Raw genomic sequence first — 24,883 nt, 5'->3', positions numbered from 1 at the left:
GTGGTGCATGCCTGTTCTCCCAGTGATTTAGGAAGCTGAGGCAGGAAGATAGCAAGTTTGAGGCCAGTCTTAGCAAGATAATATCTCCAAAATAAAACACAAAAAGAGCTGGGGATGTAGCTGATTAGGGATGTAGCCCCTGGGTTCATTTCCTAGTACTGCAAAAAATAAAAAGTAAAAAATAGATGGATGGGTAGCAAATGGAGGGCCATTCTTTATAGCAGATGCTGAGCACCAAATGGTAAATGTGCTGGAAGTGCTGAGGTTGGAAACCACCATACTGAAACATCACAGTGAAGCAGTTTCAGTCAAGACTCAATGGATGTTAAATCTAGGGAAGTCTGATAAGGAATAGGAATAATAGACACTAAAGTATCTTTCCACAGATTGCTTATTAATCATAGGGAGAAAATGATAACCACAAATTGGAGAAACTGGCTACATCTTGTGGGATTGATCAAAAGGAATATTATGCCAGGAGTGGTGGGACATGCCTATAATCCAGCAGCATGGGAGGCTGAGGTAGGAGGATCACAAGTTCAAAGTCAGCCTCAGCAACTTAGTGAGGCCCTAAGCAACTCAGCGAGACCCTGTCTCTAAATAAAAAACAAAAAGGGCTGGGGAGGGCTGGGGTTGTGGCTCAGTGGTAGAGCGCTTACCTAGCATGTGTGAGGCACTGGGTTTGATTCTCAGCATCACATATAAATAAACAAAGGTCCATCAATAACTAATAAAAATATTTTAAGTAAGGGCTGGGGATGTGACTCAGTGGTTAACACCCCCCTGGATTCAACCTCCAGTACCACTCACACACAAAAGAACATCACCAATGAGGAACCAGTGGGCCGCATGGGCCTCTGCATGCGAGCCTTGGAAGGATGGTGCCACCTCTGTGCTCTCTGGCCAGGCACACAGAACATGAACCTTACCATAAGGAAATACCTCACGAGCTCAACTTCAGGAATGTTTTATTTTTAAAACTGTCACATCATGAAAAACAAGGCATGGCTAAGGAAGCACCCCAGATTTTAGGAGCAAAGAGGCCTGACAACTAAGTGACACACACATGATCCTGGACTGGAGGCAACAGGGCTGCCAAAGACGAACTGGAACCGGGGCCTCAGGCTAGATGGAATGTCACACCATGCTGAATTCCCTGCCCTTGTCAACTCGGCTGTGTACTACAGCATCCTCATTCTGGGAGAGGCAGTCTAAAAGAGTAAAGGACACAATGCATCCAGCGTACTGTCAAATGCTTTGGAGAAGAGTACATTTCAGAGTGGGGAAAGGGAGGACCGCAAAACTAACACAAAATGCTAAGGCAGAGCATACGGAATTCTAAATGGCATTTGTATAACTTTTTATGTTTCAAATTACTTCAGGATAAAAACAAAGCAATATACTGATGAAGGAAGAGAAATTCACAGACGGGGCAACTCAGAACAAGGGAGCCACCTCTCCTGTAAAACCCTACCCACTGGGTGGTGGCCACGCTTTCTCACCTGTCTTCTTTGATAACGTCCACAAAATGCGCGTCTGTCTTCTCACGGATGTTCTTGAACCTCAGTGGGAGGAGGGCTGACTGGTCGAGGCTCACGCCCGCCCACCTGCCCTTCTCCTGAAGGATCTCGCACAGGGAGGTCTGGCTGTTGGTGAGCTTCTCTTCTTGGGGAGGGCTCAGAAGTCCATTCTGGGCTTTGGAATTCGGTCCTCCGGCAGCCTGCCTCAAGACAGAGGGAACAAGCGAGTGCACTTGGTGAAGTGGCGCCAGGGCGCATGTTCACCCCACCTGGCCCTTGGCTAGCTGTAGCCCTGCACCTCACTGGGTGCCTGGCAAATCTGCTGCCACCCCACACAACGTTCTGCCACCCTGCTTCCCCCCCACACACACACACACTCTGTCAAAGGGCATGTCCAGGTGTTCAGGCAGCAGAGGCTAAGACTGTGAGGATAGCTGTAAAGCCAAGGCAAGAACCAAGATTCAGGGATTCTGCTCACCAAGAACTGGGGCCCCAGGAGGCTGGGTGGAAGGACTGGGGGGCCTCCGAGGAGATGAAGGATGGGTACAGGGAAAGGAGTCCCAGGATTGTGGGGCTGGGGCTTAGGAGAAGCTGGACAAACAAGACTTATATTTGGGAGCTTCTGTGGCTGAGAGAGGCAATTGACGTGCTCACAAGTCCTTTGGTAAATGATGGAGCGTGCAGGATGACAGACAGGGCCTCCTAGGGGAGTGGCCTTCAGAAGGCTTCCCAAACCTCTGGGCTTTGGGATTTACTTATTTTCTACTCCAGTCCTGACAAGGTTCTTCCACAGCCCCCTGCTGCTCACCCTGCCTCTGCGCTTCTCTTGGGTGGGCTCTTCATCTGGCACAGGCCCTTCTTCCCTTTGCACATCTGTATTCTACCAGAAGTTGAGTAGGCCTTCCAAGCCACCAACCTCCCGCCACACTGGCCTGCGTGTTCCCACACTCTCGCTGCCCTGAAGGGAGTCCCATCTGGTTCAGCACGGAGTTACTCTACTTCACATGGTTAGCTCTGCTCTATTCTGTTCTTTATATTGCTTGGGGTAGAACCCGGGACTTGTGCACACGAAGCACTCGCTCCACCACTGAGAACATCCCAGCCCCGTTATCCTGTTCTTTATGTTACTCAAAACCCTCAAAACCAGAAGGTCTGGAACGCTATTACCCAAGAGGAATTATTCTCAGAATTGAGAAGTCGACAAGACAGGAATATCACCTTAGGAGAGGTACTGGGGAGGAACTGACAGGAACAACAGGCATGAGCTTGTTACCTTGGTGCTGGTCTTAGGCTCGTCTTGACAGCCATTTTGCACAGCTGCTCCTTCCGCACCAGCTTCAGATTTGGGAACAAATGTAATTCCACATGACGGACAGGTCTACAAGAAAAACACAAGGCATGGGAACATATCCAGAAAGCATGATCATGATGTGAGACTCAAACAAGTCCACTGCTGTAATCTGCTATCACACAGATGGCTGTATCCAAATGAGAGGCTTCCTGCGCCACACCGGAGGAGCTGGAAACAAATTGACCAGGTAAAAACGGAAACAGGAAACCTGAGCATGATGCCCGTGGCAGCCAAAGAGCGGAAACTCAGACACCTGCTGATGGCGAATGGACCAGCAAATTGAGTTCTACAAACAAGGATATTGTTCTGCCATAGAAAAGAAGGAGGCACTGACATGACGACAGCAGGAAGACCCCGGAAGACAATGCGCTTGTTGAGAAAGCCCGACCAAAGAGGCCATCCCGTCCTATGAGAAGCCCAGAAAGGAGGATCTACAGAGACCGAGAGCGGACCATGGCCGCCAGGGGTAGGGGAGAGGCCAGGAGAGGACTGCTGACACAGACTCTGCTGAGCCTGAATGCTCCGGTGCCCTCAGCCAGGATTCACATGCTGAAATCCTGATCCCCAAGAGGAGGCAGGGCCCTCTGGAGGTGACTGGGCCCTGAGGGGAGAGCTCTCACCGATGGAATTAGTGTCCTTATAAACTCCCTGATCACTTCTACTGGATGGAAGCTTATCTGTGAGCCAGGAAGCAGGCCCTCACTGGACCCTGAATTTGCTGGCACCTTGATCTTGGATTTCCAGCCTCTAAAACTATAGGAAACAAATCACTGTTGTTTTTTTTTTTCTTTTCTTTTTTTAATGTCACCTGGTTGATTTTTTTGTTATAGCAGCTAAATTTTTTTGTTAGGGTTTGAGAACCTAGTCTGAACCAAACCCTCTGGATTCAGAGACTTCAACCAATCTCCTCAAGACAGCAAACCAGTAAACAGCTATTTCTCTGACCACTTTGACACATGCAGACATCAGCCAGTGGTTGAAGGCACTGGCTCTGGAGTTACACTGCCACAGACTGAACCTTCTTCATACCACCTTATAGATATGGGACTTCTCTGAACCTCAGTTTCCTCATCTGTAAATTGGGGTACATCTACCTCAAGGAATTATTTTAAGTGAGAAAAAAAAACAAGGAATTACATGTAAAGCAAGTCAGAGGTGTTTCAAAAGCAGCTTCATTTTGTACCCCAGCTCTACTCACACGGTACGGACTTCACAGAATGCTGAGTCAAGAAGGATTATGAGGCTACATCCTGGCCCAGTAGGGAGAACTGACTCATGGTACTGTGTGCTGTGGGCAAGGGTTGGACAAGAGAGGACATGGGTGGTAGCAGGAGAACCAGCTGCAGATGCAGACTAGAGGCCCTCTTGGCAGGGCTGCCCCAGGCGGGAACCAGCAGATCATCTCATTACACTTGAAAAATGTGGCTCTTTGCTGTTCTCTTTCTTTCTTAGCTCCTATCCTGGCAGGGGCATAGTAGGGAGGGAGGGAGGGTACAATTCTTTTTTTTTTTGTACTGGGTATTGAACCCAGGGGCACTTACCCACTGAGCTACATCTACAGATCTCTTTTGTATTTTACTTAGAGACAGGGTCTTCATTGAGTTGCTTAGGGTGTCACTAAATTGCTGAGGCTGGCTTTGAACCAGCAATCCTCCTGCCTCAGCCTCCTGAGCCACTGGGATTATAGGCACGCACCACAATGTCCAGTGTGAGTGTGATTCTTTCTTCAAACTTTAAAACAAAACAAAAAAATAGAAATCCACCATCCCTGGTGGAGACACAGTCTCTCCTGGTTGGAAGCAAGAGGCCCCTTTTGCACCAGGAGGGTCCTGCCACACAATGGGGGCCTCAGCAATTTAGTGGGTTGGGTTTGTTTCCTTCCCCATGGTCCCCACCTTAGCAATTTCCCTTTTAACTATTTTCCAGTTTAATTTTGATCTGGATTAAAACATCTTACAACCTGTTTTTTTGCCAAGCACTGATCCTCCTGTGAAACTTCCCAACCCATTGAAAGTCTTTCCATCTCCCTTGTTGCTGCCAGCATCCCATCCCTGCCCAGAAGCACTCACTGGCAAGAGGATTCCTGCACCAGTGAACCACATGGCACAGCCACCTCGGGGGGGATGGCTCCAGGAGAGCACATGGGCAGGGGAGCTAGATGACAGCCACTGCTGTTCTAACCCCAGCTGCTATGGCTGAGACTCGTTTGTGATCAGCCCAGGGTGAGCAAAAACAGGCCTTCTGAGACACAAGGGCACCTCAACACACTCTAGGGCTCCTGGCCCCTGACCACCAGGAGGCTTCCCTCTAGCTTCCCTTCATGGCAGAAGGAGGGCCCAGGAATAATCCTGGCACTTCCACCTCCTGGACCTTGATCCCTGAAATGAGCCAAGCTGCCTTGACTGTCTTCCTTATTCTTCTAAGTGGTTGTATAGGCACAAGGACAACAAGAGAAGCTTCTAAGGTCCCCCAAACAGGGTCTTCTACAGTCCACAGAGCTTGCTGGTTGCTGCCTGGGAAACCTGGGAGTCCTTGGAAAGATCAGAGAGAGTACACTGGTTATCCTAGATCAGGGGCTCTCATCTCCTTCATGGCTTGGGCTCTGAGGGGATGACTATAATGATTTCTCCAACATGTGGGGACACATTTGCATCCCTCCCACCCCCATCAGCAAGCTCTTCTTTATTCAGCAGCAGTCAATTGGTCAAATACCTGGCATGGCTCATTTTCAGTTCTATTTGTTTTTAACACATTTTAATACATGTACCCTGCATCCCAGAATGTATAGCATCAAGCTATAAAAGTGTTCTCTTCAAGGCTATTTCATGTGGTGAGGTAAATAATTTTGAAGCTAACAGCTTTCCCTTTTCATAACTGTCAAGGATGGAGCAGGGAAGCCTCTTTGCCGAAGGAATCATCAGTGAAGTCCTCCCTTCATCTATTCAGGCTGCGAAGCAAGATGGGCTACAAGAAGTTCGGGTACTAGAAAAAGCCCCCTTTGTATCCAAACTCAAGTTGGACGTGGTGGGCAGAATAATAGCAGCATTGTGACAACAGTAACAACAAATACAAGTCCCTGAGTGCCACTCGAAGCTTTTCATAACAGTTTACTTACTCCTCAAAAGTACCCATGAGGCGGGCACTATGATCAATCCCATTTTACACAGGAGGCAGTTAAGGCTAAGAAGACAGGGCCACCCAGAGTCGCACCACTAGAAAAAGAGCAGGGAGTGAGAGCCGAGGCAGCAGAGCTCTCGGTCACAACCACCACCCATGCCATGCCTAACTATGCCACTGGTGGGCCAGGGCACTGTCATTTCAGCAAACGGATTAAGTACAGGTGCGAACGCTTCAAAACCAATGATTTCTGCTAACAAAATACTAGAGGAAAAAAAAAAAACAGAAATAGTAATTATCTCAGAAAAAAAGGCATCCCAGAAGCCTCGAAGCTGTAAGAAAAGAAAATGGCAGCCTGTGAATGCTGGAGGCAAAATAGACACACATCTGTAAAACTTAACCCAGGATCTCCAAGCCATGTTGCACAGAATCGAGAACCCTGAACTTCTCATCCCACTCCTCAGCCCTACATGACCACTGGGCTCAATAACTGAGGCTGGTAACAAAAATGTAAGTCAATAACAGGTTAGATTCAGCAGACTGTAAACCAAGAAGATTATTACTGTGCTGTGGCAATATTATTCCATCAGAAAGCCAAAATAAAAATATTTGGTATTTTGGGAGATTTCACTTGTGTGTAGCCTGCACTACTGGATGATGCCATTAGATGGCACTGCACAGACCTTTCCATTCAATTCACAAACATGGTCCCTTTAAAAAGTAATTCTTGACTTCCAAGAGAATTACTTGGGAATGCCCTTCACTGCATAGAACCACGGTAGAGTTATCAAAACTAAGACGCAGAAACACTGCACAATGCTATTAACTGAGCTACTGACTTCTTTCCAAGTGTCCCAGTTTCCCTCTAATGCACATTTCTGTCCTTGGAGGCTGCCCATGGTCCTAAGACACATTTAGTTCTAATGCCTCCTGAGTCTCCTCCAGCACGTGCAGTCCCTCCACCTGTTCCTGTCTCCTGTGATCTTGATACTTCTGTAGCATTTTGGTTGTGTTCTGCAGAACGTCCTTGGATTTGGACCTGCCTGATGCTTTCTCACCAGCAGCTGAGGTTTGGGGCTTCAAGCAGGCCTGCAAGAGGGGAAGTGGTCTTCCCAGCACACTGTGTCAGGCAAGTATGGTTTCAGTAAGTCTCATCAAGTGCAGCTCCCCTTGCTGCCAGTATAGGGGCTCCGTAGGCCTGTCCTTGGTAAAGGCAGGAGTCTTTTCTTCAGGGGAACATGCCTGGAGGCTAAGCAAATCTCCTTTCCTCCTTAAACTTCTGCCCACTTATTTCAGAGTTTCTGGATGCAGCAGTTTCTCCTGTGGTGTCTGAAGGGTGACTTTCTATCACTTTCATTTCTTCTACCTCCATGACCTGTAATTCTTCTATGAGCAAGTATTGTCAATTTATATTTTATATGATTTCTCCTTGCTGAGTAGAACACACATGACTAAAGCTATAGATAAAACCTGGAGATTCTTTTTTTAAAAAAAAAAAAAAAGAGAGAGAGAGAGAGAGAATTTTTTAATATTAATTATTTTTAGTTTTTGGTGGACCCAACATCTTTATTTTATTTGTATGTGGTGCTGAGGATCAAACTCAGCGCCCCGCGCATGCCAGGAGAGCGCGTTACCACTTGAGCCACATCCCCAGCCCCTGGAGATTCTTTTTTAAAAACTTACTTTTCAGCGGGCATGGAGGTAAACACCTGTAATTCCACAGACTCAGGAGACTGAGGCAAGAGAATCGCAAGCTGGAGGCCAGCCTTAGCAATTTATCAAGACCCAAAGCAACTTACTGAGACCCTATCTCAAAATAAAAACTAAAAAGGGCTGGGATGTGGCTCAGTGGTTAAGCACCCCTGGGTTCAATCCTCAGTACCAAAACAACAACAACTACTTTCCATTATATTTCAAAGCCAGCAGGTAGATTACTATTTATTCATTTATTTAAAAATTTTTGTTTTTAATTTTTTAATGTGATGCTTAGGATTGAACCCAGTGCCTCACACATGCTAGGCAAGTGCTCAACCACTGAGCCACAACCCCAGCCACTAATGATTTAAAAAAAAAATTAGACAAAATTTATCTGCCATACAACTCACCCATTTGAAATGTACACTTCAAAGACTTCTGGTATACTCACAGGGTTGGGAACCATCACCATTATTAACTCAGACTATGTATAAACTTGGTATATGTGTATTATATAAAATGAAGCCTATTATCTTTTTAATTTCTATAATGACATAAGAGGCTCCCCACTTCCTCAAACTGAGCCAACTGAGCCTGTTCAAGACGGCTTACATACAGATAATAAGGAGGGAAAAGATGTCATCATTCACTTCATATTATTAAAAAAAGTTACAGGGCCTATCACAAAACAATGGTTCCCAGGCTAATGGCCTCAAAGGGCAAGTATGAACCTTCTGAAAACAGGACAAATCCTTTCTGGATCATCCACATCATTGGCTTCATTAATGAGTATAAATGTGTAGAAATGTGAGTGAGCATTGGGTCCTGGGGTTCTGAATAACAGACGAAGGCATCTCAAAAAGATGAGCCAAGCAGGAGCTTCTCAGGCCTTCCAGAGATAAACTGAAGATGCCTCACAGCTCAAACTATTCATTCTAATGTGAACCATTCAATTTTGGTCTTCATTTTCCTTTTCTTCACAAAATGTCAGTTTTCATTGACATGTATAGTCTTGATCCATCCATCAAGATAAAATGGGCACACCCCTGGCAAAGATAACACCACACTCCCCAGGCCAAGGTGCCCAGTTCCCATCTACTGTCTGTGATGTGGCTTCACAAGAGCGTCCATCCTCGAAGCAATGAAGCAACTGCAATTACTATAAGAATCTCCCTCAAACCAGAGTACCAGAGAGCCCCTTCCCAGGGGATCCTGCGACTTCTGTGGGCAAACCCAAGAGCACCTCTGCCTCCTCCCTGGCTTTTCTCCTCCTGCCATGGCCACTCTCTGACCTATAGACAAGAGTGTGCATGTCCCAGTGCTGCTGAGCTTTCAATCCAAATTCCATACTTATCGTCACGGCTTCAGTACATCTTAGACACTGGAAGAGGTTTTTTCACCACACCCTCTTGTCAATAAGGAACACTACTGCTTAGAGGAATCCTGTGATTTCTTCACAGTCCCCAAGCCAAAGCTTTGAAAAGGATCAGCAGCCAGGCACAAGCACATGCCTATAATCCCAGTGACTCGGAGGCTATGGCAGGAGGATCTCAAATTCGAGATTGGCCTCAGCAACTTAGCAAGAACTTCAGCAATGTAGTGAGACTCTGTCTCAAAATAAAAAGGATAAAGGGCTGGGGATGTGGCTCAGTGGTCAAGCAGCTCTGGATTCAATCCCCAGAATTCCCCTCCAAAAACAAAAAGATCACCAGCCCGAAGTCGTGGCCCTTTCCAGGATGCCCATGATGCCCCCTGAGGCTGATGTGGAGTCCTCATCTCTGCCTGCTCATCACAGCTCCCTTCACCCTCCTCCCCACCCCAAGCCACAGGGGGTCTCAGGCACACTGGAGCTGTGCTGCTTCTAGCAGTCTCTCTCCACCCATTACGCAGCCCCAGGGTCCTTCTGGTGAACTCTCACTGCTGGGGTGTGGGAAGGGATCCCTTTGACTATGACCTTAGAACCAAAGCCCTTGGCTTATGACATCTCCATCATTTCCTAGGAGGTTGTACAGTATTCAGAGCATTTTAGGAGACATTAGATAGCAATTTTCCAGTGATGAACTGGAAGAGAACTTAAAGACATTTAAGTTAAATGTCTTAACTTAAAGACACACGCTGGGAGTAGAAAACAGACCCTTTCTGGATGCTACCATGGCTCTAAATAGTTCCTCAGGGCCTTTTGAGTTCTGTCCTGCGATTGGCTCTGCAAAGTTGAATCTTTGTCCTTATGGCTAAGAGTGAAGTCGTAATAACCGACTGCTGCAGCTGGCCATTCAGGAAATGTCTAAGTCATTTAACTCATGGTCTAAGTCATTTAACTCATGGTCCCTGCATTCATAAAGCACACAGGAAGGCACAAAGAGGACAAAGGTTAAGACTACGACAGTCAGAGCCAAGATAACAGGCTAAAGGAACTAAGAACTCAAAGAGGAGGAGGCGGTGCTACAAGCCAGGGAGGCAATGGAAAATGCAGGAAGCAGAGTGTGAAATCAGAGAGGTGTACAGAGGCACAGGCAAGGGAGAGGGACACATAAGAGGCCAGGTGTGGACTCCTTGAGAGACCATCCACGCAACACCTTGCTCTAACTTCTTGATCCCTGGCAGAAAACTCCTTCCACTACATAAACCAATGTTCCCTCAAACAGTGTCACCCACAGCATTTACCCTGCAAGGTACAACTTGAAAACTGACACCTGTGCTCAGACAGCCCTCAAGACTGCACCGCCCACAGGCGCATTAGAAAGCCCCATGTGGAGGGCTGGGGATGTGGCTCAAGCGGTAACAAGCTCGCCTGGCAAGCGTGAGGCGCTGGGTTTGATCCTCAGCACCACATAAAAATAAAAGATGTTGTGTCCACCGAATACTAAAAAGAAAAAAAAATAACAAATATTAAAAAAAGTTCTCTCTCTCGAAAGAAAGAAAGCCCCACGTGGAAATCCTTTCTGCCCAGTTTAGTGCAGAAGTCAAGTGCAGCTTGACCAGGGGCCGGGACAGAAGTTCACACGGAGTCCACTCTCAAATGAGGAAGCCGCAGAGGCAAAGAAGCAACCTGTTGACAAGAGGAGCAACAGATACTGGGAAGGATTTGGAGGGAGGAGGCAGGGTTAGGCAGAGGTGACCTGAGTGCAGGCCATCTCACTAAGGCAGCAGACCAGCACCACACACAAGGCACTGACCAGATCACAGGATGAATCCACCCAAAAAGCGAAGGAGCAAGCAATGGGTATTTGCCATCTCTGCTGTGCCATACCCCTCGCATGAGGAAAGGTCTTAGAGGTCAGATTGTAATCCACTGTTTCTGAAGCAGAACTCAATTTTTCCCCCTAGAGTTTAGGATCACGTTGCACATAAAATTCACTCAGTTACCCAGCACCTGAGATTCATGACTTGCTTGGATACCTGCTCTCCCAGAGCCATAGGAGATAGGATGCTGAGTAGAACTTCCCAGGGTGGCCATGCTGCAGGGAACTTGGTATTTCATCTCTTCCTGTTCTTTCCACTCTAACTTGGAATTCAAATTATTTCGATGTTCTGGGACAGCCCTCATCTCAGATATCCTATCATCCTGCCCAAACCATTAAAATATCCCAGAAATTATACTTTGTGATCCAATTCATCTTTCCCTCCTGGAAGGGACACAAAAATCTTTTATTTTTTTTTCTCAAATTCCTTTTGGTATTACAGTCAACTTAATAGATCACAAGATTGTCAGATAACATTTATATTATTTGCAAGATGTAGGCATAGCAACAGAACATACTGAATAGTTTTTGCCCATCCGGTTCAAACGTCTAAAACTAGAACAAGAAATATTCTTTCAGGGTGAGAAAAATCCCTCATAAGGCAATTTATTTTAGAATTTGCTGTCATTAAAACTGGAAGTGTGTGACACGGTGAACTCAGCCACTGCATTCTCTGGTGGAGAGAAACACAATACACATAATCCAAGATGACAGAAGAATTCAACACATTGTTTATTTGGGGCTTTGAGCCCTATTTCTCTACTTAAATGCAGCTCAGTTTGAAGCCTGGAGGAAACCATTTCTCACCACACAATAAGACCACATCTGGAAAGTCATGTTTTCATGTTCCTCCCTTGCAGGCTCAGTAAGTCTGTGAGCTGAAAGCTCCTCTGTCTGACACTGCAAAGCACTGGCCCAAGAGAGGGGGCGTCTCTAGAGTGGACAGGCATGTGGGAAAGCTCAGACACACTGCTCTACATTTGCAGAAAGAGCATGGAGAGAGGGTGTCTAATACCGCCATCCCCACGGTTCTCACCCGGGGCTGGCTCTGCCTCCCCAGGGAACCTGGGCAATGTCTGGAGACATTTTTGGTTAGTATAACTGGAGGAAGAAGGTGTTACTGGCATCCAGTAGCCAGAGGCCATAGATGGTGTTAGTCATCTGACAGCGACAGGAGAGCTCCATGACATGGGATTATCAGGTCCAAAATGTCAACAGTGCTAGGACCAAGAAAGTGCATTAAATTAATGAAGCACACAAGGAGAAAAATATAAAAGCACTGTCAATAGTCCTGAACACAATAATTACCAGAAGTAACTGGATGATAGGACGACAGCTTCCAACATAGTAGGATAACCCAGACACTGCAGTGGATGGCTATATTATGAAGACCATTAAGCTCAAAGACCAATAGCTAGCTTTCAAGTCTGCTAATCATGTGCATAAGTAGAAACATACTGGTTCAAAGCAGGTACAACAGGCTATCATCCTAACTAACATCGTTTTGTTATCTGAGAGCCCAAATAGTGAAGAAGAACTGTCATAACTGTCTCATTCTCTTTTAAAAAATGGAAACAGCAAATATTTAAACTATAAAGATAAACAGAATGTACCAGCAGGGGAACTAAATCCAAAGTGAAAACTGAGGAATAGCTCATAAATAAGAATGACTTCATAGGCCCAAGGTCAAGTGTATCAGTTCCTGGTAGTTCATTATGACAGAACATCAGTCCAGAAGTAGGCACTTCTAGACTGCCACCCGGAGGCCTCTCTTCTTACATTGAAATACCATAATGTTCTCAGCAGCATGTACTCTCTTCAGTGAGCCACATGCAAGATTCACCTACACCAACAAAATTTAAGATAATCACAGAATTTTAAGAGTCACAGGAATATCTGATAAAGCAGTCTCTGAAATAAAATAGAAACCAGCTCTCTGAGCAAAATGCAAGGAAATTACCTGTACTGTCATTTATCAATAGTTTTTAGAAATCCCCAAAGACAACATAGTCGCAGAAAAAGAAAATAACTAATAACTCAGGTGAAAAAACATCTTTATGCAATGCAGAAAGGAAATGGAGGTGCATAAAATGTCAAAAAGAAAGGATATTAAAAATGCAAAATGCTGCTAACTATTTATACTGTTTAAAAATCGTGAAAATCAAATCGAAAGGCATTCTGAGTCCTTTGCCAAAGGCCGTTCATTATTTCACGTGTTCTACTGCAGAATTAATATAAAGATTTAGAAGAAGGAAAAAAAAAAAAACTAACCTTAAGGTTATCAAAGGTTTTGACAGTCTGCGCCAAGTCACTGACACTCCCTGACGATGCTGTCCCCTGTCCCCTAGGGCCTGAGGACACCCGTGAGCCGTCAAGGACCTCAAAGCCAGAAAGCAAGGCCTCTGCACAGCTGCAGTGAGACTCCTTGGCTCTCTGACCCGATATCAGGTATGTCTTCAAACCTATGATGGATAAAAATTACAATCAGCACAGGTTGAAACCACGGTTGACTGAAACGCAGCTTGATCTTGCTCTCTGTAGAGAACGTGCTCCTGAAAGGTGGAAGTAAAGTGAAAATGTGAGTGGGTCATTTATTATGAGTGCATTGCAAGCTCTTCTCAGACAGATGTAGCCTCAGGGAGTCCATCAGCCTCCATGATAGACGAACCGTTTACTCATGCTACATGTTCTTGGAATAATGGCTGCACGCTTCCACCTTGGGGGGCTGGAGTGAGCAGGACGAATTCCTCTATGGAGGGGTCACATGACCTCTTTGTGAAGGTGGCATGTACTCTCTTGGATTGGTGGCTCTGCATACCACTTGGGTTGATAAACACCCATTCTTGCCATCTGTAAAGGACTGTCCCCAGCCCAGGGCGACCTCAAACACAGGGAGGGTCCTTTATCCAGACAACTGCTTGTCTGCTCCCTGTGCAGCTCCAGCACTGCAAGAGAAAGCACAGACAGATATGCCCAGAGACGGGTGGCACCTAGGGCAGAGGAGGCTGAGTGAGGAGCCCTGAGCCTGAGCACAGCAAAGCGTCTGTCCACCAGGTGGAGTGCACCTCGGCAGGGAGCAGCAGCTGCCTGTCTGTCACTGTGAGCCCACACCAGCCTCATTGCACACATTCCTGAGGCTTGTCGTCACTTGGTAATTGAGATACCAAGTTGCACTCATTCACCAAACATTTATTAAGCACTTCCTGTTTACCACACACTGTAAAGGGTGTGAGGAAGACAGGAATGGACATGGCAGCCACCGTTGTGCCCTGTGTAGAGCCCATCACTTGAAGGGGGGCAAGGAAAACAAGTAGGTGTGAGTGTGGTTGGGTGGCTGAGGCACAGGCTGAGAACACTGGGAGACATGGGATCCTCTGGGAAGTATGAAAGAGTAGCACTCTGCACAGAAGATGCTGTGGCTTAAATGTGTCCCCTCTAAAATTTGGGGGTGGCCAATGTGATAGTATTAAGAGGTGGGGGTCTGTAAGAGGAGTGAGGCGACCAGGGCACTCCCTCATGGATGGGACTAAGGCCCATCAGCTACACTTGGCCAGCTCACTCTTCTGTCTTTCACCCTCAAAGACACAGAGTTCCTCCCCCCTGGAGGATGCAGCCCTCAACAGACTACTGGCTGTATGACAGCGCCTCGACCTCAGGCTTCCCAGCCTTCCAGGACTGTGAGACATAAACCTCTGTTCTTTACAGATTACTCAATCTGTGGCATTCTGTTATGGCAGCCCAGACCAAGACAGAAGGCCTCCTGATGAAGCATCCTCTACACGGTTAGCTCAGGGCCAGGCAGCACCACCAGGTAGCAGGTGTTACCAGAAGAGTCCACAGAGGTCCCCCCAACAAAGGAGTTGTGGCAGGCACTGCTGAGGGATGGTGCTGACCTCAGTGTGGCTGGGAACATAGTGTGTGTGAGAGCAGCCCACACTATCTGTGGAGCATGCCTGTGGGACATTCCCAGGAGTCTGCATCCTGGGGGCAGCAGGAGGGCAATGAAGAGAATAATGAACAGGAGTAAGACTGAGGACAAGCCAGGGAGCTGGTGAAAATGCCAGCCATGGGGGTAGGAAGGGAGTGAGAGACATGGAAGTCAGGAAGTGATAGTGGAACCTACTCCCAAGTCTGTAAAGTCAGGCAACACTTCTGTTCTAAGCAGCTGCTGCAATGGACAAGGGCCTGGCTTCTAGAGAGGAGCCCAAGAGTTGGGCTCAGGCTCTCAGGCTCCATCACATCCTCCGTGGGGCCTAAGTAAGGCACTTCATTCCTCTGCAACTGGGTTTCTCATCCCTAACGCCAGCTAAGAGCAGGATTCCCCCTCAGAGCTCATGTGAGGCTCAGATGGTTCACACACACACACACACACACAGAGCCTCTCCAGCAGGGCCTGGCACATGGCACACACTCAATAGCTTTAGCTGTTACTAACAACCTGGTGGGGTTTTTTTTTTTTTTTTGGCGGGGGGGTGGGGCACGGGTACCGGGGATTGGGCTCCGGGGCACTTGACCACTGAACCATACCCCATCCCTATTTTGTATTTTGTTTAGAGACAGGGTCTCATTGAATTGCTTAGCACCTCACTTTTGCTGAGGCTGCCTTTGAATTCGTGATCCTTCTTCCTCAGCCTCTCGAGCTGCTAGGATTATAGGCGTGAGCCATCATGCCTGGCTCAACATGGCGTTTTACCTTTTGTCACCAGGAATCTTTCTCATGCTCCTTCTATGTACAAAATCACATGCAGAACTGTTAAATCAAATTCGTTTCTAACTTGGATTATCTTTCTTTAGGGAGTTCTAAATGACCAACTTGTAGCGGCAACATAATACTGCTAGTGTTACAAAGGTCAAGCGTAGGTGTTCACAGTTAGAAAGTTTGGTGAGTAAATTAAATATCTTTCTATTTATGCTTCAATAAGGAAAGCTAAATTTAAAGTGAAGCCTGTGCCCACACTGGAGGGACAGCAGCATGATGCAGTAAGGCAGGGCTCAGCTGCTACTGGGACACAACTTAAGAAATGTGTCAGGACTCGGTTCCTGAGCTCAAGCCTAGCCAACGCCTTAAGTCATGAAAGTTAATGATTTAATGAGTAAGCACACACATGGACCCCAGGGTCCAAGTTCACAAGAATGATTTTTCTGAAGAGAAGGTCAAAATAAGGCAGGGAAGTGATTTATTTTGTTAAATGCAGCATATGTAGGAGAATAATAAATAAAAAATTTCATATCTTTTCCTGGTAATTTATTTTCAACCTAACATTTATACCTTTTATTAGCTTAATTTTACACAGGTTGCAGAGAGGGATGGTGCTTCCTTTAGTGTTCCTGTCTGGGGAGGGATGTATCTACAGCAGCATGTTGAGACAGACATGACCACATCCTTGACTTTCTTACATACAATCAGCCCGCCTTATCCACACTCATGGCTTCAATCAACTGTGGATCAGAAACATTTGGAAAAAAAAAAAAAACAACCCTCCATCTGTAATGAACATGCACAGACTTTTCCCTTGTCTGTATGTCTCCAACAATAACAAACATGTACATAGCATTTACATTAAATTAGGTATTATAAGTAACCTAGACATGCTTTAAACTATACCAGAGAATTGCACAGATTATATGCACCAGGGATTGAACTCAGGGGCACTCGACCACTGAGCCACATCCCCAGCCCTATTTTGTATTTTATTAGAGACAGGGTCTCACTGAGTTGCTTAGCACTTCATGTGATCCTCCTGTCTCAGCCTCATGAGTCTCTGTGATTACAGGTGTGTGCCACTATACCTGGCTGAAATATACTTTTTTTGCTTAAGGGACTTGAGTATCCTCAGATTTTGATGTCCTCAGGAGGTCCTAGAAATAATCGCTCATTGATACTGAGGGACAGCTGTGTTGCACCAATTCTTTAAGGACAAAAATTTTGCCCTGTGCATACTGGTGATTAACTTTTGTGAGCTAAGTGAATTTTTGAGAGTACCAAAGTCCATTTTGGAAAATAAAAATGATTCTGGCCTCTTTGTCCTGGTCTTTTTTCTGTGGGACTCTTGGTTTGAGTGAGAAATCCTCAATCACTAAGAATCAAGGGCCTGTCAAGGCAAAAGGAAAAGAGGAGGAACTAGCAAGCAAAAACCGTCTTAAGGAATAATGTGAGTTAAAAGCATAACACAACTAGTATCTAGAAGCTGTCATCACTAAGGACTTACAATCAACATAAGAGAGCCAATCAGTTTGGGCTGGTTTGTAAATATTCTACAAATATCTTTTCATTTCACGTCATATATTTCCTTACAACTAGGTGTAAAAGGGCCAAGTAGCATGAAAATTATTTAAACTAAATGCAATCAGTCAACAAGGACAATTAAATATTAAAAGTTCTTTTAACCTACCAAATACCCAGGGCCTACGAAGTGTTAGGTATTATATTTTATAATTATCTGTTGTTTCTACTGGCGAAAAGCAAAAGTTTTGGTGGAAAAAAATATCTGTTCACATTAAAATATTCTGAATGGGTAAAAGCCCTCCCACTTCTGTGGCACAGATAATCACAAAGACCAGTTTGTCCTGGCTGGTACAACATTTGATGATAAGTCACAGGTTTGGACAGCAAATGGCTACTGGTAAAATTTAACCTCTTTTAAAAAATGACATCCCAAAGAATAAAATAGGAGGCAGATTTTACTCAAGAAGGTAAAAAAACAAAGGGTGGACACCAGACCTGTTTAACCTGACTTGATTAAGACTTCAGTCTAATGAAGCTTTTAGAAGTCTCTCTCTCTTTCCTGAACAGGTACTTTCTACGTCCAGTTTCCCCTGCTCTTCTGGTCATTCATAAGCACATAGCCATCATGGCTAAAGGCAGATGACTAGATAGATAGCCACTTAGTGACCATGCTGTGCCGCCCCCTCCTGAGGCCTACACTTGGTGTCACACTGCTGCCAGAGTTCACAGGCCATGCCTCCCACTTCTGAACCCTGAACTGCCCTTTAATACCATGTGCCTTCTCGAGGCCCAGGACCCACTGCTCTGGGATCACATGTGGCACAGTGAAAACTGCCTGTCAGCTACTCTTCTGTTTGTTTGCTCATTCATTTACCCAACAAATTAAATCTGTATTTAGTCCTTACTGAGGTTTGGACATGAACAGGGAAAAAGAGTGCTCTAGCTGTAGAAACTGAATCAGACAAAAACTTTTACTTCAATGTTCTTTGAAAAAGAAACACCATAACATGGTCCTGATCCACTTCACAGGGCTGCGGAGCCTTGAGTGGGTTGATACATATACAGAGGGAAAGGTAAGGTGAAGACAGGCTTCTCCTGAGAAAGTCTCTAGCAATGCTTTGGAGCAAGTCAGTTAACTGAGTGAGGGACGCAAGTGAAGGGGAGGATGGCAGGAAGAGAAAACGTCACAGTCCCAGTCACGTACGGACAGCCTCTTCAGAAGGACTGAAGTACTTTTACAATGAACTGCAGACAACGAAAGGGAAATGAAGGTCCAGGACGGCTCTGGGGTGCTGGGTGTATCAGTATGAGAGTGACCAGAGGAGGCTGCGAGGAGGGAGGCACAGGAGCTGAGAGAGACAGACAGCTAGCCAGGGGACAGGCACACACCACGTGGTGACACTGAATGCAGAAGAGGGGCCAGACCACCTGCACAGTGTGCACCACGGCTTCAGAGGCCACGTTCTCTTTCCAGAGAACTAAGAAATGACAGTTAATTTGAGGGTTAAGAGGTGCAAATTTGGGCTGGGGATGTGGCTCAAGCGGTGGTAGCGCACTCGCCTGGCATGCGCAGGCTGCTGGGTTCGATCCTCAACACCACATAAAAAAATAAAATAAAGATATTGTGTCCACATAAAAAGCTAAAAAATAAATATTAAAAAAAGAGGTGCAAATTTAAGTACAGAACAGACATAATAGAAAACAGATTGTAGAAAGAAAAGAAATGGAAAACTACATTTAAAATCTAAGCATAGGGGCTGGGGATGTGTAGTGCGCTCGCCTGGCATGCATGCAGCCCGGGTTCGATCCTCAGCACCACATACAAACGAAGATGTTGTGTCTGCTGAAAACTAAAAAATAAATATTAAAAAAAATTCTCTCTCTCTTTAAAAAAAATCTAAGCATAGATGGCAGCTAAATAATTGGAAAAATCAAAATAAGACAATACACTGAAAATAGAAATAAAATGGTATGTTGCTCACTGAAAGAAGCCAGTCACAAAGGACCACATACTGTGCAATTCCATTTGTGTGAAATGTCCAGAACAGGGAGATCTGTGGAGACAGAAAGCAAACTGGCGTTTGCCTAAGGTCTGGCAGGGGAAGGAGCGGCTACTGCCGATGAGTACAGGGTTACTTTATGGGGTGATGAACACATAAAATCAAATTGTGATGATGTTTTCACAGCTTGAAAATGCTCAAAATCATTAAATTGCACACTTTAGAGGAGTTAATTGCATGGCATGTGAATTATTCCTCAATAAAACGATTTTTTAATTTTTTTTTTTGTGGTACTGGGAATTGAAAAAAAAATTTAAAGAAAAAAAAAATAAAGTTATGTGAACTTCAACAAGATGCAACAGTTTTAAGATTTCTTTTTTTTTCCCCCCAAGAAGAAATAAAATAAAGCCAGGAAGAAATACATACTCCCAAGAATTCAATGTAAAGGAGTGGACAGGGGTAGGGCAAAAGAAAAATATTTAAAAATAAGGGCTTAGAAATAATGTGGTAGAGCTAGAATGGAAAACCATATAAATACGAAATAAGGCTAAATTACCTTGAAAAACTGAAAACTGTACATGGCAAGAGTTCAGAAGTCTTGGAGAAATTAAACAAAACAAAATTTGACCTTCACAAGATAGCTCCAAGTATCACCAAGTCTGTAGCTCTTGCTTTTGCAGCATAGTCCAGAATGGTGGGGCCTTCACCCCAGCTGGCATCTCACCTTCCCACATGTCACCACACAGCATGTGTGCACTGCTGGCCTCACTGCCTTCTGGACACTTGGCCACACAAGCCGGAAGGCAGGCTGTCCTCATGGTGAGAGCGCCTCTGGGAGTGTGGTCGCACAAAGACACTTTCTGCTGACCTGCCTGAAATCACGGCCCCAAAGAGCACGTGGGCTGGGAGGGACAGCAGTGCAGACCTCAAGCCACCCAACCACCTCTCCAGTAGGCTTCAGATTATGCAGAGGGAAAGACAAGTGACTGAAGGTTCTTGGTTAACCTCCACAGGAGCAGCTACACCAGGCCTCAACTACCGCTGCATGGAAACGTTTACCACAGCTTCCGGTTACTTCCCAGGCCACATGCCCCGCACAGGCACCTGCTTGCTGTGAATTTTGAACTTCTCAAATCACCCTTTTCAACTTGCATTCAGGTTTTCTTTCCCCTGGCGAGTGTTTTGCACATTGGCTGAAGGCGACTGAAGCAGTTTCTCAGACTGCATTTTCTTGTTCAAGGGGCACGTGGCAGATTTGCTTTAGCTCCCTAATGGAAAAACACAAAACTTTTTTCTTCGTAGATACCTCCAAGGTCTAATTTCATCTCACTGTCAGTGGTAGTTTTTCTTTTTTTAGCCCTTTTTAAGAGAATCAAAGCAGTGTTTGTGAGGTGTAATTCCAATAACCTCCAAAGTTGCTCCATGTTGGGCGAGAGGTTATGAGCAGGGCCCACTCCACTACTTGGGAGGTCAGAGCTGGGGGACACGCTCCCACAATGCACAGCATGGGATCTGCATGTAAGCCTCAAGGACATCACAACTATGCTACAGACTCAGCCATGATCAAAACAAAAATAGAAAGCAAGGTGGCAAGTGGTGGGTGGCCTGGTACGAGAGTCAAGGTCTGGGGATGGGTCCCACTGCCAGTGACACGCAGAGACTTTGCTTACAAAAAACAGTGACCTGGAGCTGCCATCTATGGCACTCACTCACAAAAAGGGGCTGGAGGAATCCTCAAGGTTCACTGATAACATGGTAGAAAGTTAAGCTCAGCTCTAGAACCTGAAAGAACTGCTAATATTAGAGCAGAGATAGAAGTGGGCCAAAGTCCAGGAAGGAAGGTTCCAGAAGCACCAGGAGAAGTGCTGGCCACAAGACAGTTGAGTACTCAGAGAAGGGACATGACAACCAGCTAGCATCATGGTATTCTGAACAACTCTAGAGTGTATTAAAAACACAGATACAACATAGACCAGGATAATTGGATTATGGAAAAGATTCATTTTCTATATTGTGAAATATTTTTTTGCTTATAAAAATTTGAACTTATTACAAAATATTTTTAAACACAGAAATATGTCAGGAAAAATAGACTTAAGACAACTGGTCCCACTGATCTGGGAAATAGAATGCCACCACATGGTTCAAGCCCCAAGACTCTTTGGGTTTCTACTGTGCACATATGTAATGCCAACTAATGTGCAGCACTAAAATGTTCTGGAAGGTATTTCTAAATGACAGCACTTTACAAGTATTCTGAAAGTTGACTTTGTTATTTAGCATTATATTTGAGATCCCTCCATATTTACATGTGTGATTCATGTTCATTTATTTTCAATATTAAGAAGTTTCCCACTGAATATTCTATAATTTAAAAAAGAAAAAACTGAAAGCATTAAATTAGCACCTACTATAAAGTCTTTTCTATTAAAAATAAGAAATATGATAAATAGGGTAAAATATACTTAACACAAAAATACCATTGATTCAAAGATATGTCATAAGTACAAATTAAGGAAATAAATGCAACTTGAGATAAGTTTTTTAAAAAATCAGGAAAGAAGCAAGAATGAGAGTAAAGCTGCAAGGAAAAAAAAAAACAGTTAAATAACTCAAACTTGGAGAACATGCAAGGACCAGATGAGGTACCACAAATCATGTTAAAGTATAAAAAACCCTGATCATAATAGGGAAATAAATAAAAGGAATACAGAGTTCTTTAAGTCCTAAGTGAACTAGGCTGAGAGGTGACAACTCCATTAACCCCAGCATAAACAACTGTTAAGACTGCTCTCTCTGCAGACCAAGGTGCCTGCTCCTGCCATATGGAAGAAATGGAGATGGAGTCATACACAGGAATAAAACAAGGCCAGACTAACTCATGGCCATGGATCAGGGGCAACTCTGCTCAGGCAGATCAGGGCCTGCAATACAGCTGATAAAAAGAGCCCTGATATTTCAACCAGATGGAACTGGACTTAGAGAACCATGAGAGGTGGGACCAGCAGAAGAACTGTCAGAGGGGCCTAGGAGACTGGGGAGGCTTCTGGTCGAGGCCCTGGAAGCTCCTACACATGTGGAGTGAGAGCAGGTTACTGGCTGGATGAAGCATCTTCTGTGAAAGACATGCCCTATGGCCATGCACCTCAGGAGCCTCTAGTATGTGTGGCTACTGGGCATTTGAAATGAGGCTAGTATGAACAAGGAAATGCATATGTGTTTCATTTTGTCGGGGATTGAACTCAGGGGCACTCGACCACTGAGCCACATCCCCAGCCCTATTTTGTATTTTATTTAGACAGGGTCTCACTGAGTTCCTTAAGGCCTCGCTTTTGCTGAGGCTGGCTTTGAACTCGCAATCCTCCTGCCTCAGCCTCCCAAGCCACTAGGATTACAAGCGTGCACCACCATGCCCTGCTTGAATTTGTGTTTGTGAATCGAAATTTAAATTTAAGTAGCTACATGTTGCTGGCAACACCACGTTGAACGACATGATGAAGACCCACATCCCTCCTTACTGGTGGAAAGGGATAAAGTGCGAATGGAAAGCTCTTTCTCATCTTCATTAAATAGCTATGGTCTGAAAAAGCTATCCAAAGAAGAATGGGCAGGATAATAAGGCAAACTGAGTGTGAAATCAAAAAATATCAATTCTAACTTATTACAAGAACATTCAGTATGGATGCTAAGGGAAACTGCCCTGTACCCTAGTAGCACAAAGAGCCAACTCAAAAACAGAAGAACAACACAGACACTCAATCAAAGAAAATGGCAGTTCATCTTTAAGAATAAAGAAATAAGAGCTTGGAAACATTTGAATATTTTTAAAAAAATCTTAACACAGGATGAAATGGATTAAAAAAATCTAATTCAGAGTCTTGTGGTTTGATCTTGCTTGACATATAATTCTCTAAAATGTTTTTGATGTGAATGTTTATAATATATACCACCTTTTCCTCTTTTTATATACTTTAAATTTTACTACATGATCCTTAAAAACAGGTCATAAATCAAATACCCCACCTCTCTGGTCTTTCACACCCGTTGCTAGTGACACATGTATTATAAAAACCCACTACACAAATGGCCATGCTGGGGGCTCTCTAGTGCCATAAGGCCTGAATGCTTAAGTAGGCTCATGGCCACAATGCGAACAGGACTCCGTAAAAGCAGCCAGGCTGGGAGCAGGTGTTTCAGGCAAGGCTTTGCTCTACAGTTCCCATGAGCCTTGGCCCCAGGCAAATTCACCAAGCCGGCAGAAATCAATCCAGGTCACCTCAGCCAACCTCTGCTGTCTACTTGCTCTCTCAAGGGAACTACTGCCTCCAGGGTGCCCCTACCCTCCTCCAACCTACTGTGTGATCCTCTAGCAGAGTCCACCAGGACCAAGGTTGTGCAAACACCACACAATACCATGGCTCTGAAAGATCTGCATGAGCACCAGAGACCAAACTCCTGCCTGCCATCTCCACCTGGTCCAGGGATTCACCCCCTGCGGCTGGCTGACTGGCATATTAAGCCTTTCTGACACGAATGTAGGTGACAATGCCAGTGCACAGGCCAGAAATCCCCAGATCACTGATATCAAGTCACAGCCTCTGCAGGGCACTTCTCAGAGGTGCCTCCACCCCGAAGCAGCAGGTTTCAGCATAAGGCTCTGCTGGTCTGGGGCTCACCGTAACATCTGTTAGGTGCTCTGGAAACTTCAAATTCCCTTAAGGACTCATACTGACACCTTCTGGGAACCAGGTGGCAAGCCACTATTCTCAGCCCCAGCAGACCCCACATCCTCTTTCATTCATTTCTTAAACATTTACCTCATACTTAATTTACAATGTCCTCATTTCCACCTTGAAATAAAACTAGATTCACGGTTAACACAATCTCTAGTAACTGAGACCATCTCTAGGAAATTTCCAGAACACTCTCTGAGAAGATCTTATCAGCTGTCTTTGGACACAATGATGGGTACTCACCCAAGGTAGGTAGCACAAGAGCTGCAGGCTCTAAAAGGGGCCATGGCTCTCTGCACCCTTCTCCCTGCCAAGACAGGAGGAACTGCAGGATGTTCTGAAGACTAAGCATTACAGAGTTCTGTATATGTATAAATGAGAATATATAACACACATTTATGAGGATATCTGTGCATGTGCACACATCTGTGTGCATGCATCTCTGCAGCAATTTAAAAAGGAGAGTATATATTAACTTTTATCCTGCTCATTCTTTCAGTAAATTATAAGCTCCTGAAAGGCGTCAAGAATGGGGTCGGCCTGCTGTAAGTCCTGACAATAGCAATGCCTCTCATCAACTGCAGCTCTCTAATCTCAGTCCCTACACAACAAGCTGAAGGCCTAGACAAAGGATGTTCAGATATGTAAAGAATCGAAAGCACATCTCTACCACCATGCATCTGCAAGTAGCTTGAAAACAAAGGACAAATAAAACAGTACCGACAGTCCATTATTTCTCTGGAAACAGATCAACTTTCTTCCCGTAGTCGGGAAAAGGAAGTTGCTTATTGCTTCTGAGTGCCCACTAAGGACCAGGCCAGACTCCAGTAATAAAACTGAGAGCATTATATGTGTTATCCCCATCTCCATGGAACCAGTAGGAGGGAGGACCATAAACAAGTCCACAAGTCACCAGAATCAGAGGCACCAAGTAAACAAAAGCTCTCTGAGATAGGAAACAGCAAGTGTGTGGAACACTGCTGGGACTGCTCAGAGGAG

General features: G+C 45.1%; 1 protein-coding gene across 2 annotated transcripts in view; it reads right to left on the bottom strand.

The window, feature by feature from the left end:
* Positions 1-24,883, bottom strand: part of Adcy9 (adenylate cyclase 9) — a 109,074-nt gene that overhangs the window by 25,103 nt on the left and 59,088 nt on the right. For both annotated transcript variants that reach the window (XM_027940528.2, XM_071605642.1), the window contains 3 exons: positions 13,197-13,387; positions 2,794-2,898; positions 1,503-1,720 (listed from right to left, as the gene is read on the bottom strand). In XM_027940528.2, the coding sequence (XP_027796329.1) occupies positions 1,503-1,720; positions 2,794-2,898; positions 13,197-13,387 (514 nt within the window). The remainder of the gene's footprint in view (positions 1-1,502; positions 1,721-2,793; positions 2,899-13,196; positions 13,388-24,883) is intronic.

The sequence above is a fragment of the Marmota flaviventris genome, chromosome 19 (genome assembly GCF_047511675.1).
Source record: "Marmota flaviventris isolate mMarFla1 chromosome 19, mMarFla1.hap1, whole genome shotgun sequence".
Classification (NCBI taxonomy): domain Eukaryota; kingdom Metazoa; phylum Chordata; class Mammalia; order Rodentia; family Sciuridae; genus Marmota; species Marmota flaviventris.
The sequence above is the reverse complement of the archived record's forward strand: the minus strand, read 5'-3'. Positions and strand labels throughout refer to the sequence as shown.